This window comes from Watersipora subatra, chromosome 4 (assembly GCF_963576615.1).
Source record: "Watersipora subatra chromosome 4, tzWatSuba1.1, whole genome shotgun sequence".
NCBI lineage: Eukaryota > Metazoa > Bryozoa > Gymnolaemata > Cheilostomatida > Watersiporidae > Watersipora > Watersipora subatra.
This window is the reverse complement of record NC_088711.1, coordinates 12,987,140-13,001,069: the sequence shown is the minus strand read 5'-3', so window position 1 is coordinate 13,001,069 and position 13,930 is coordinate 12,987,140. Positions and strand designations below refer to the sequence as shown.

General features: G+C 35.1%; 1 protein-coding gene across 1 annotated transcript; it reads left to right on the top strand.

The window, feature by feature from the left end:
* The first annotated feature begins 3,529 nt into the window (after positions 1-3,529).
* LOC137394745 (sorting nexin-22-like) lies at positions 3,530-13,865 on the top strand. The gene is made up of 6 exons (XM_068081506.1): positions 3,530-3,694; positions 9,204-9,287; positions 10,509-10,613; positions 12,559-12,671; positions 12,916-13,010; positions 13,512-13,865. The coding sequence occupies exons 1-6, from the start codon at positions 3,626-3,628 to the stop codon at positions 13,565-13,567; spliced, it is 522 nt and encodes a 173-aa protein (XP_067937607.1). The 5' UTR covers positions 3,530-3,625; the 3' UTR covers positions 13,568-13,865.
* The last annotated feature ends 65 nt before the right edge of the window (positions 13,866-13,930 follow it).

Here is a 13,930-nt window from a genome sequence, read left to right as displayed (position 1 = left end):
CTATACACAGTTTGAAAGTTGGTTGCGTTGAATGTAGAATGGTTTTGATAGCGATCTTTAACAGAAAGCGAGTATGAGCATTCACACGTCTGAAAGTTTCATGCAAACTGCAGCAAAATAAAAAATGTTCTCGTCATAAAGGGGCGTTGTAGTTCGACCCTAGCTTGTACATAAGTTGTAAAGAATTTTGGTTAACGTTTTAAAAAATGAAACCTTCGATGATTGGACAAAAAACATAGGCTGATAAACTGTGTACCACAATTTCGTACCTATAAATCGGTCAACGCCTCAAACGGTCTACGTTTATTACAGAAACCTTCGAATAAATTCGATTACAAGTAAACAATGCCATAGACTGGTGAAATGTGCACACTATTTTTTTGCGAAATGCGCACGACTTAATCGTTCTATTCTCTGTCGCCCGCCGTTTCAATTTCCAGTCTCAACTTTTATTAAACCAAGCTTTTCAAGCGTTTTGTGACGATTTTCGTCCTAATAAATCTGTCTATTTGTGTATAATCCGATCAGATGGGTAAGTTTTAAGAGATTTTCGAGAATATACAAATACTTGGTAACATATTTAAATAGGCCTATATGTGTTTTGTATCGTTATTATACTTTAACTAATCTACAAAACGATGGTTAAATTTGTTGATGAAATTTTATTACAAGGGTTCGTCTCATTGTTGATGAATAATTTTCGTAAGTTGTGTGCACATGCATTTATCATAAAAATTCCCAAACTTCGCATCAGCTCATTTGGTCGTGGGAACATTAAACATAAAGTTTTTTAAATTTATTGGCACACAGATAGGGCAACTTTGAAGATAAATTAGTATTCAGAGGGTAAATCATCTGCTACACATAAACTGGGATTGGCTTAAACCAATATTTGTCGCAGATTTGTTTCTTAATAGGGCTGCTCACTGTCCGCAGGCATCTCCTGATTGGGTAATGGCCTCTCAGCTCATTACATAGGGAGAACAACTAATTTTTTGTAATATCGTGTGATAACGGTGTCACACTTACATCTTTTTGCTACATTTCTATGCCTCAATGCTTTTTATACTGTTTCAGATTGAATTTTGAGCTGCTTTATTTTGTAGTTTCACCTTATTAAATTCAATTTGGGTCAAAAGAATTAGTGATTTTTAATCTGGTGTAAAGAAGCACTTGTCCAAAAATTAGTGATTTTCAAAACCAGATTTTTGGCATATGGTCACTTTTACAAAATAATTAAATATAGAGAAATTATGATAAACAAATAAAAGAACACAAATCTTGCCATTCAATTTTTTTAAAAATTACTATCATATGTATAGCTTATATTTGCTAACTTGGACCTTGTGCCCCAACTATCTGCAGTTTCATTGCACTCAGTCATCATTCACAGCAATTTTTAAATGTTTTTGTGATACTCTTTAACAATTACATTTGCGATTGTGTTGTTATTTATCCTAATATTTACGAGGCAAAGTAAACGCACATAAACTTCCTCTCTGTGTCGTTTTTTACTCTCAACCCACAACACCAAGCATCACTAAAGTTTTAACTGATTTCGTTTTTTCTGTACAACAGCTTCCATATCTTGCACACTTGGACAACAATTACTGGCCAATTGACACATATATCATCAATATAATGGTTGGTCTCTTCTGGTACTGGCAGATCCAGTTGAAAAACTGCTTATTATCCTTGACATTTCCTTGGAGCAACATGCAGCCTAAACCCCATCCGTGTCATAACACAAAACTGTTGTATGCATGTCACTGTCTAAAACTGCAGTAACCTCTGACTGACATAGATTTCATAGATGATTTTCTAGGATAAAAGAAAACATGTCACTATTCCCCACTTTTTCCACTACCACATATTTTTTTAGTACACTGAAGTGTCATACTCAGGTCAACCCTTCCCATGGTTTAAAACTGGACATACTTTTTGGCCTGTTAGTCTGACCCTCATTAAGTTGTTAAAAATTAATTTAATTAAAATTTGTAAATTAACAAAGCTAATTGTCATGGCATTTTGTTCTTTCCCGTTCACATTATCACTATTTGTCTAGGTTCCACCAGCTGTTCTCTGATCTTTTCATTGAAAGCATCGACTGGCTCGCAATCAGAGTCCGCTCAAGTCCTAAATTGGCAAATGCATTATGAACTGTTTGAATAAATGTATAGGAATAAAAGCACTTCATTAGTCACTGTTACTTTTGAAAAACAGCTGATGATTATAATCCTACTGACCCATTTCCCATCATTTTGAGCAGTTTCTTGCTGTGTGTTGTGGCACTGAAGGTAGTGTATCATTTGAGTTGTTTTTTGGCAGACTAAGAATTTCTTTGGGTATTGGGGACGTTCCCAGTCAAATGGTATGATAAACTACATGCAAAGCAAGTCTTTTTTGCATGTTGTTGCTAGCTTTTGTTATCATCCTATTGAGTTTCAGGTTCTTTAGGCTTTTCTATTGAATACATACATTTGCGGGTAAACCTGCCACGAAAGTGCATTTAGCAGTAACTCGACAACACACAGTCACATAACTTTTACTAACTTTTACAAATCTGCCACATAAACATCCAGCCTCACTGTCTAGCACAGCCTTATTTTGCAGCTGGTGATGTGCAGTGTAGCAGTTAATGCCCAAGCCATGTAACATAGCAATATTGCTTTCACTTTGGTGCAATCCACAACCGCTTCCATACTGCTGTTGACTTGTACTACATGCTGATCCAGGTGGGAACATAAGCAAAAATTATTTCAAATGATCCAAATTCTGCAGTTTTTCACAGGCTCCAGCTTCTCGAGCCACTCAGGAATGTATCCAAGGAACTTTCCGCGTAATTATTGAATATAGTTATCCGACAGTTTGTCTTGAGCCAGAATAATAATTCACAAGTATAACCGAAATAATTTGTAATCCTTGCTTATAAATTGTTGTTGGTTGGATCAAGCCATCCCTCCAACATCTTTCTTGTTTTGATTAGAACAGCTTGACTATGCTCATTGCGCCGACATATCTTGAAATAGCTTACTATAGCTGAAAAAATATATTTTGTACTGACTAGTAAGGGCGCACATCATAAATGCAAACGCGCATTCAGTTTATCTCTACGCACAATTCATTGCAGACAGGCTTACCTATCAAATGTTCCTTCTGCTTCAGCTTAGTAACAAGTCACAGAACGAGCAAATTTGAAAGGAAATTGCAAGTAACGCGCATGCGCTTACTTTTCATCTCATATATAATAGTTGCATGTGTGTACATATAGGTCAAAATTACACAAATGATAAAGCTATTATCAAAGACATCTAAGTTGCTAACCGTGTGTTATGCACCTAAGTTTGGGAAGAGGAGCACGTTCGGCAAGGTCACGAACGAATGCGTGATCGTAGAATAGCTGAAAATCTAACCATAAAAGCGTCATAATAGAAATATTTTTTCTTTATCCAATAAACGTTGTTCGGATTTTCTGAATTGAATACATCACTGCCATAAGTCTGTAATTCAGAAGCTAAATGCTGTTGCCGTTTGAGATGTCGGCTCAGTTTTTCTGTTTCAGTTATTAAAGGCGAACCTGTAGACCAATCTGAGACTGAAGCTACTATTTTTAAGAATTAAAACAATGCTTGTAAAAGCCTTTTTAGCAGGATATAGGACAGTACACGATGACATTGGAAGCATGAGCTACACTGTATGTATGTATGTGTGCAAGGCCAAGTTTTAACAAAATATTGGGTCCTTCCACCATATTGCTATGGTTGTATTCAATGTTTTTTATTAGCTAACGTGTGATTAGTTTCAATGTAGAGGTAGCTTTTCTGTCTTTTGTATCTTTTGAACAGTGCATTGTTTTTGCTCAGCTGTTGCAGTTTGGCCTTTTCCCTACGTCGGTCAACCTAGCTCGACATCTTTCATTAAGCTCTAATCGATATATCAATGTTTTGGTTATCCATATTTTTTTGAGTCAAACAATTGGCTAAAAATCTAATTCCTTTGCTCTTTGGCGTTTGGACGGTGAGATTGGACATCTTAGCGTAATTTCATGTTAACCATTTAAGGAGAACTATGTCAATCAGTATTATGGACAGACACCATGAAAAGGGTAAATACTAATTATTTATCAATGAGAAGTATGCTAGGAGTAGGAAAAAGTATATAACATTGTAATAAGGAATCTTGAACAAGGAAGCCCATAGAAGTATGGCTGCACCTATGATCTAACACCTGCAATTTGCTTAGAAAGTAGAATAGTAAGTACCAGGACTTGTTTAGTTTACCTGATAGGTATGTGTCAGTTTAGTGAGACAAGACTGGCTTTTTTTTCATATGCACCGGATTAAAAAGGGAAATATATTCGAATACTCAAAGGTAGCTTTAAATGTACTCGAGAGAAGGCGCAATGGTGTGAAAAAGTTTAGGAGCTTTAAACTATAGCAGAAGACGTGAGAAAATTTTATACTGCACTACAGAAGATTTGTGGCCTGACACCAAGAGCCCTGAAAAAGTTGCCTGTCAAAGGTTAACAGGTATTTTGTATGTAATGGTGCAGCTTATTTGGAACGTTCCGCAAGTACATAAAAATTGGAAGAATGCAAGCATTGCACTGGTATTCCAAGAAGCAACAGGAGGAAAGGATTCAGTAATTAGCAAGGCATATTAATCTTATCCATTGTAGGCAAGATTCTCTCTGAGGTGCTATGGATTGGTTTGAATGCGCATATCTCAAAAGTACTACTCATCTCAGTCTGGTTTTAAGAGTGCACGGAGTATGATAGTATTGATAGACAAGGCTTTCTGCCTAAGACAGCCACAAAAAACGTGAGCTGAACAAAATGTGCCATTGTATGTTGCATCATTAATTTTAGCAAAGCGGTTGACTAGGTGTCTAGAATTGCTTTATAGCAGGTGCTCCAAAGGTGTGCTTATACAAAGAAGTTTGTGAGCATCATTGAAGCTTATCATAATAGTATGCAGGCAAATGTGGCTATGAGTCATTTGTGTCAAGTGTGTTTTTTGTAAGCAATTTAGTTAAGGGTGTTTGCTTGTACTGACGCTCTTCTCACTCTTTTTTTTTGACAAGTTTGTAATTACTTTCAAAGATAGCCCAAGTTTACGTCTAGACTACAAAAATTGCGGATTTGTTTAATTTAGCTCGATTCTTGTTGAAAAGTATAACAGCTACTAATTTAGTGGAAAATTTTCTTTTTACGGGTCATGTTGGTTTAGTAACAAACAGACCCCGTGACATTCAACACCTAGTAAAATCTCTGTCACAATATCTTTATTAAAAGCAAAACAGAATGCTTTCATGACCGTAAAAGTTCTGAGCAGTGTCTCTCCAACATGTAAAATCATCACCAATGCAAATCTATTGAAACAATGCTAAATATCTAAATATTCCTGGAGTACGTACCATAGATGACACTGCCAAGCTGCATAATAAAATCTTACTAAAGATGAGAAATGTTAGTGTAGTGTATGGAAACTTTATAGCTAGAGCAACCACTCTGTTTTAATCAAAGCGAAGTCTCAGTATAGTCTGTTTAGCGTTGACGACTTTACCGTATGGTGCCGAAACATGGACTGTCTACAACATGCAGACTTACAGACTGCAATCATATGTGATAGGCATTTATGATCACTCCTGAGTATCTCATGCAGGGATAAAATGACTAATCCTGAGGTATTGAGAAGAGCAGGAAAGTCATCACTCAGAGCATCCTTATCTAATTGATTTTAAAATATGTTGGATATGTTGAGAGGATTGAGCATGATCTCCTGCCTCAATACCTCAAAAGCTTGCACTCTCAATTAATAAATTAATGAAAGTTGCGTCATTAGGGAGTCCTAGATTAGATTTCAAAAATCTATCAAAAAAAGTGTTTATGGACAATAATATAGACAAAGGCTGACTCGAAATAGAGCAGGTTGGAGGTATTGGATTTGACCTCACTGAAAACTGTCACACTGACAGACTCTGATAACTATTTCGTTGAACTCTCTTATGTTATTCTACTAGCTGAGCCTCTCGGTGTTGCCCAGGTATTAAAAATCAGCTTATAAACAATGAGAAGTGATGAGAGTTACCTGCATCTTGCTATTAGCCTGTCACATTGCCAATGGAAAATTCCAGTAAGCTAGTTAATAAGCGCTAAGGCTTCTAATGACGGTAAGCCATGACATTGCGTAAGCATTGTGCAACTAAGCTATTCTAATAATAGCTATAGCTGGAAGGACACACATACACACATACTTGGAGAAATATATATAGATTAAAATCTTCTATAGCCCTATTGGGACATTTGTATTATTGTAATAGATTCCAATACTACATAATTGTTTGTTCAAGAGTATAAAGAAAGCGATGAATTATTTTCTTTCTATTTTTCAGCTGGTATCCCCTGATATTAAGTTAAAAACTTCTCTTGTGTACCCGAGCCTAACTTAGTTATACCAGAAGTTGTTTTACCTTACCAAAAGTAGGCAACTCATGATTTTCCTTTTTCAGTATAGCAGTGTTAAATAATCTGTTTTAAAAGTGTATTTGCAACAAGATTTACATGACAGTCATTTGGTACCAAAAGATTCACCATGTTTTACTCTGCTGCGTTGTAGGTGCAAAATATGTGGAAATGTGATTACAAGCTCTTAACAGCTAAAAAACAAACAGTTAATCGCAGTCATCACGAAAACACCATTGTTTGGAATTCTTTTATTTTGATGACGTACTCAACTCGACGTAGTTATTGTTTTGACACGTGATGTTATCGAGTGAAATTAAAGGCCAATGAAAGGCTCAATATAAAACTTTTCTTAGCACTAGTTTATGACAAACACTTCAGGTTTTACCGGAAAACCCTTATTAAATATGGACGCTCGCTACTTTGCAGTTCAGTTTAGTCTAATCATCTAATCGTAATCTGATCATGTGACTCATGCTTCTTGCCAAGTAGTACGAACGATTTCTGCAGCATTTTTCGACTATCACAGGTGACCAACAGGCTCGTCGTATTTATCAGAGGATGATATACACTCTTTTGAGCTAAGGTTAAAAGATTAAACAAATTTTTACGGTAGGTTTTGAAATATCAGTGCTCAAAGTGACAGCATTACAATGATGATGAAATAGACGCGAAATGACAATAGACATGGTTTTATTGAATGCATGAAGTATATTTGTGAAAATATTTCGACGAATGAGGTTGCATGAAAGTGTAAACAAAAGCCATCGTGTTCAACTACTTCCCATTTGAGCCGTTTTGAAAAGTTTTTCCAAACTACGGCGTTTTTGTGATGGCTGCGATTAACTGTTCGTTTTTTGGCTTTTAAGGGCTTGTAATCACATTTCCACATATTTTGCACCTACAACACAGTAGAGTAAGACATGGTGAATCTTTTGATACCAAATAACTGCAATGTGAATTTTGTTGCAAGTCAATCTTTAATGAAGCTTCATGTTAAAACTGCAACCAAACTTTTTATGTTGCAATACTACTTAAGAATTTCTTTTCAACACTGTTTGCCTTTGTGATGATATTTAAAGCCTTTGTGATGATATTTAAAGCCTTTGTGATGATATTTAAAGCCTTTTTCAACTAAGAAATTCTTTTGTTAGATTGTAAGTTGTAAAAATACTTTTTTGGCTATATTGGTTTTTAGGGCTGTTTTAAAATAGTAGTTTTTAGCTATCATCACTTTCTCTGACTCATAACCCTTTATTCTGTGTAATTATTGTTTCCTTTTTCTGTGTAATTACTGTTTCCTTTTTCTGTGTAAATACTGTTTCCTTTTTCTGTGTAATTACTGTTTCCTTTTTCTGTGTAATTACTGTTTCCTTTTTCTGTGTAAATACTGTTTCCTTTTTCTGTGTAAATACTGTTTCCTTTTTCTGTGTAAATACTGTTTCCTTTTTCTGTGTAAATACTGTTTCCTTATTCTGTGTAATTACTGTTTCCTTTTTCTGTGTAAATACTGTTTCCTTTTTCTGTGTAAATACTGTTTCCTTTTTCTGTGTAAATACTGTTTCCTTTTTCTGTGTAAATACTGTTTCCTTTTTCTGTGTAAATACTGTTTCCTTTTTCTGTGTAAATACTGTTTCCTTATTCTGTGTAATTACTGTTTCCTTTTTCTGTGTAAATACTGTTTCCTTTTTCTGTGTAAATACTGTTTCCTTTTTCTGTGTAAATACTGTTTCCTTTTTCTGTGTAAATACTGTTTCCTTATTCTGTGTAATTACTGTTTCCTTTTTCTGTGTAAATACTGTTTCCTTTTTCTGTGTAAATACTGTTTCCTTTTTCTGTGTAAATACTGTTTCCTTTTTCTGTGTAAATACTGTTTCCTTTTTCTGTGTAAATACTGTTTCCTTTTTCTGTGTAAATACTGTTTCCTTATTCTGTGTAATTACTGTTTCCTTTTTCTGTGTAAATACTGTTTCCTTTTTCTGTGTAAATACTGTTTCCTTTGCGATCACTTTTGACACAAGACATCTGGATTTCATTCCAAACCAAATATACTGCTAAATGTAAAAACAATATTTCTTACCGTCCTCTGTTCATAGGAGACAACAGTTGTTTGAAGATGTTTAAAATTTAAACTTTTTGTTAAGGTTAACCTGAGCATGATATTAAGATGTAGTGCTAGTTAAGGAAATGTAACCAAGTTAACTAAAGGAAATTCTAACTAAACTAAATGAAGCTCATCATATAGAGATACATGCTGTATCTTAAGTTTCTTAACCAATTAGGTTGCCTTTAGCTTCTGTGAGATTGTTTTTGCAATTTATGATTGTTATTGCAGCGTTAGGGTCAGACAACGAATATTCAATATTGAATATTGAGATAAATGATCATTACAGAACCCTTTTGCCAGATAGCGAGTAATTAATGGATACAGAAAATGATTTAAAATCTATGCTAAATAATTCAAGAACTTGCATACCGGTACTTACCAATGCCAAAAAGATGAATTTTTGGATGTTTTATGCGAAGTTCTCTTATGATCAAGTTTACAAATACTCAACTAGCAGTATTTGTTCACATATTTGAGTTTTTGCATCTTTTTGCATCTACAATAATTGTATAACAACTAGGTCATCAGTTACTTTAACTTGCATTGCTATCAAAAGCTAGATGCTAGAAATGTTTATTTTGTATATTAGCGGGTCACTTCTGCGATGAAAGCCATACTAGTTACTTTTGTAGGTATTTGTCATCGATGTCTACGTTGACGGACTGAAGCATGTAGTAGAAAGAAGATATAGTGAATTTGAAGATCTCCATAAAATTGTGAGCATTCATTTAGAAGACTATTTAAAAGTTCATATTGTTATTAGCTGGACAAGCTGTTTATTTTCATGGTTTATTGAATGACTGACTGGCGGAAGGGGAAACTCGCCACTTTGCCCGGGCGAGTTTCACCTTATCAAACTTATTCTCTCCAACTCTTTCCCTCTCTATAAACCTCAATGTTTTTCTGTTGGTTTGCCATGTGTTCAGTTTTTGCGATAAAGTTTTACAAATGAAAAATATGCCTCGCACTGGATATGAACTCTGACCCAACAGGGCTGCAAATAGGAGCGCTAAACCAGCATGGTCTACATAGCATATATATATATATATATATATATATGCTATATGTTGGAATATACACATGAGTAAAAGCGTAAAATCCGAGCAGAGTGCTCAATGATAAAATCATAGCAAGTTAAAATCAGTAAAACTGACTATAACTTTAGATAAAACACAAAGAATCTATCGGAAAAAATTCACCAGTAAATTCTTGCAACTGTCACGTAAAAGCCAACTGCCCACTACAGGGAAAATTTTTGCAGTCGTGAACAGATTGCACAAGGCAAGTGTTGGGTCGAATATAAAATTAGTATGAAGGATAGTTTGTATGTAGCTTGCAGCTTCTGATGGTTTCAAAAATCCTATCTTTCCTCTCATCATGCTGTACTCATTGTGCGTTTGTGTCCGTGTTATCTGTGGAAATGCTGCACGTTTCCACATTATTTGGTAGATCTCATCTAAACTTCACACATATATGCTCCATGCCTTCTGCCAAACCGCTAAAATATTTGGTTTCATAACGCCATCCGGTTCCTGTGAACCCGCCTTTTAAACACCCCCTGTAGGCTTACTGCTAGCATGTATATACAAATATAGGCAGATGTAGATGTGGAGCAGAATTGTCCATCGTCCCTTTCTCTGTGTCGAATTTATATTTTGAAGATTTATTCTGAAACGTATAGCTTTATGTATGTTGGTTTTAGGCTAAGCTTGAAAATACTCAACTAGCAGTATGTAAATACTGTATTCACAAATTTGTTCAGTTCATTTATATGAAATACAATCTGCTTTAATGGTGTCCAGCAGTGTGTTTCAGTCAAGCTTAGGTTTTACTGGTGATGGTGACAGTTATTAGTACCAGCCATATGGATCTCAACATAGAATCAGCGAGTTCTCCTGCAAACCTGTTGCATTCTTTGTCTTTTCTTTTACAAACAGTTAAAGAAGCAGATGACTGTGCCCATATTTCCCCCCAAGAAATTACTAAATAAAAGCTCTAAATTTATCGAAGAACGTCGGATACAGCTTGAGGCCTATATCCAGGTAACTACCATCTACTGCTGCATCACACTCTCTGTTGGAAGGGAGAAGGACAAGAACCTGAAGCATTACTATTTTGCTTCTCCTTTATTATAGTATGATTTTCTGCACAACATATTAGCGCTAAGATATTTTTTAAGTTTTAATGCTGATGAGATATTTTACTCCGAGTGCCATGTGTCTTTCGTAAGGTTACGTAAGTTTATTTGTGAACCCAGCAAACATTATTTTATGTGGACTATTCTAAGCATAATCAAGGCAATTATCTTATTGTCCAGTTTTTAATTTCTCAGTTAAGTTTTGCTCAGATTGCTTTGTAGTCTGCATCACAAGGTTGGAACCATTCATAAATTATCATTTTTTTAAAACTCAGGGCAACTAGAATACAAATCTATTGCTAGTCGCTTCCCACACTTCACTGTAGCGACAGTGATAGTTGGGTAGTAATAATAACTAAACTATTATTTTCCGTTGCATAATCTGAAAGTCCTGCACGTAAGCTAGCTTGTCTACTTAGTCAATTATCAGTTCAATTTTTTCATTTGTGAATAAATTGAGCAAAAATTAAAAGTGACGTTGAATTGATAGCAGTCATTAGTACAGTAACATGATTGATATGACATGTACTGACATATACTGACATGAGTAGTAGTCAAGAGCTTCTACCAAATGAGTGGACGAGCATCAACAAGTAACACTATCTTCAAATCGGAAAGTGGAATGATAAATTCATTCAAGGGCGCGTGTGTAGAACTGTCCAGTAGATGCAGGCTAAATAGTTTTATTATTAATGCTTGTTATAAACTGTTGTATTAACTTGTTGTAAACTGATATCAAAATAGTCATTGAAAATGTTGATTTATTTGATTTACCAATGCAAATTCTCTTTCATCATTTAAACAATTTTCCGGCGTTTCTGGTTATCTTTTTCCTTTATTGTTATACCTTGCTTTCATCCAGTATTTTACGCATAACTGGTTGAAGTGTAGATGAGGTCTGTTTCATCTATCTACAGTATTTAGTTCAGACTCACTACAGCGTATAGTTATCAGACTCACTACAGAGTATAGTTATCAGACTCACTACAGAGTATAGTTATCAGACTCACTACAGAGTATAGTTATCAGACTCACTACAGAATATAGTTATCAGACTCACTACAGAGTATAGTTATCAGACTCACTACAGAGTATAGTTATCAGACTCACTACAGAATATAGTTATCAGACTCACTACAGAGTATAGTTATCAGACTCATTACAGAGTATAGTTATCAGACTCATTACAGAATATAGTTATCAGACTCACTACAGAGTATAGTTATCAGACTCATTACAGAATATAGTTATCAGACTCACTACAGAGTATAGTTATCAGACTCATTACAGAGTATAGTTATCAGACTCATTACAGAATATAGTTATCAGACTCACTACAGAGTATAGTTATCAGACTCATTACAGAGTATAGTTATCAGACTCATTACAGAATATAGTTATCAGACTCACTACAGAGTATAGTTATCAGACTCATTACAGAGTATAGTTATCAGACTCATTACAGAATATAGTTATCAGACTCACTACAGAGTATAGTTATCAGACTCATTACAGAATATAGTTATCAGACTCACTACAGAGTATAGTTATCAGACTCACTACAGAGTATAGTTATCAGACTCACTACAGAGTATAGTTATCAGACTCACTACAGAATATAGTTATCAGACTCACTACAGAGTAAAGTTATCAGACTCACTACAGAATATAGTTATCAGACTCACTACAGAATATAGTTATCAGACTCACTACAGAATATAGTTATCAGACTCATTACAGAGTATAGTTATCAGACTCATTACAGAATATAGTTATCAGACTCACTACAGAGTATAGTTATCACCTTTTAATCAACAACTCGCATGCATCAATGATGGTTTAATTTTTAGGACATTTTGTTCTCAGCCGAACACATGAGTGAACTCGCTAAGTTCTTGGGTCTGTCCGATTCTGTTTCATCAGCCAGCTGTATTGCCGATTCCGCTAATGATACCAATTCAAGGTGCTATATCTCTGCTTTGCTATTTACTCTAAATTTTACTCTATTGCTTTGTTTCTGCTGCCTGATTGGCCGAGAAACATAATCTTCAGTTCGTTGTTCCTCGGTACATAGTTTGACAGCTCTTTGCATTATTACATCATCTTTTATTGCTGCATAATTGCTGAGCTGTTATTTATATCATCGGCATACGTAGCACATTTTTCAGCGCTGATTAAGCCAGTGTTTGTCATTTTCTCTTATACAGAACTGAATCACCTTCTCCTCAAACGGATGTCCAACTAAGTATGTGTCCATTTTCAAAGTCTTCAGACTCATGTGACGAAAACTTTCACTCTCGAGGTATGAATATAGTTCATTCTTCAGTTTTGTTTGCTAGGATAGGTTGTTCTGCTTAACTGAAAAGTCGAGGTTGTAGGCCATAAAACTACACCAAAGCTGCTCACTACTCTAGCACAGAATCAACAGATCGCATAAATTGAATTAAATGCAATGACATTAATTAGTTTCCTTTGCAATGCTCAAATAGGAGACTCTTCTATTGATAACGTCAAACCTAAAACAATATCAGTTTCAGTCTGCCAAAATAAAGCCAAACATTTCACATAGGCTTGGCACTAATGACAATAATTGTCTCCACCTTCCATAGCATTTATTGATGACTTGCGTTGTAACCTCTGCTAGACTGTCTTCCTTTATTCGAGCATGTTGCTGTTTGCTCTCATTTTCATGCAGTGAACGTAACGTTCTCAAAACATAACTTTAGTGGCATACACGCTCTTGCCAGCTGTGATAAAAACTAGCAACACACTGAAATCAATGTTATATATTTATTTATTTTAGAAGTATCTCCTGACATAGTTTTGCAAGGAATCTACCAAGCCCTATACGCCACATAGCACACAGCGCATCAACTTCTACCAGACTCACTGTTACAACTTATCAGACTTGTCATTCCTCGGCACTTGGTAGATTCATTGCTCATGGTTTGTGTTCTCGCGTATCAGCTGAGTTTTTCTTTTTATGAATTTAGGCCATTTGTTAAACCTATTCATGAATCTATGTGCAATATTTTTTATATTTATTTTAGGAACCATAGTCCAGCATTTTCTGTGCAAATAATGATAAGACAATTCCCAAAATCTGCTACTTAATACACTGTTATACACTGTTATACACTGCTATATACTTAATACACTGCTATACGCTTAATACACAGATGATGCAATAGCTTTCTGTCTATTGGAAATTTACTAATTTAT

Coding starts and splice junctions, on each gene's coding strand:
- LOC137394745 (XM_068081506.1), top strand. CDS start 3,626: ATGCTTGTAAAAGCCTTTTTAGCAGGATATAGGACAGTACACGATGAC. Junction 3,695..9,203: donor TTGGAAGCATGAGCTACACT/GTATGTATGTAT, acceptor TTACTTTTGTAG/GTATTTGTCATCGATGTCTA. Junction 10,614..12,558: donor AGCTTGAGGCCTATATCCAG/GTAACTACCATC, acceptor TTTAATTTTTAG/GACATTTTGTTCTCAGCCGA.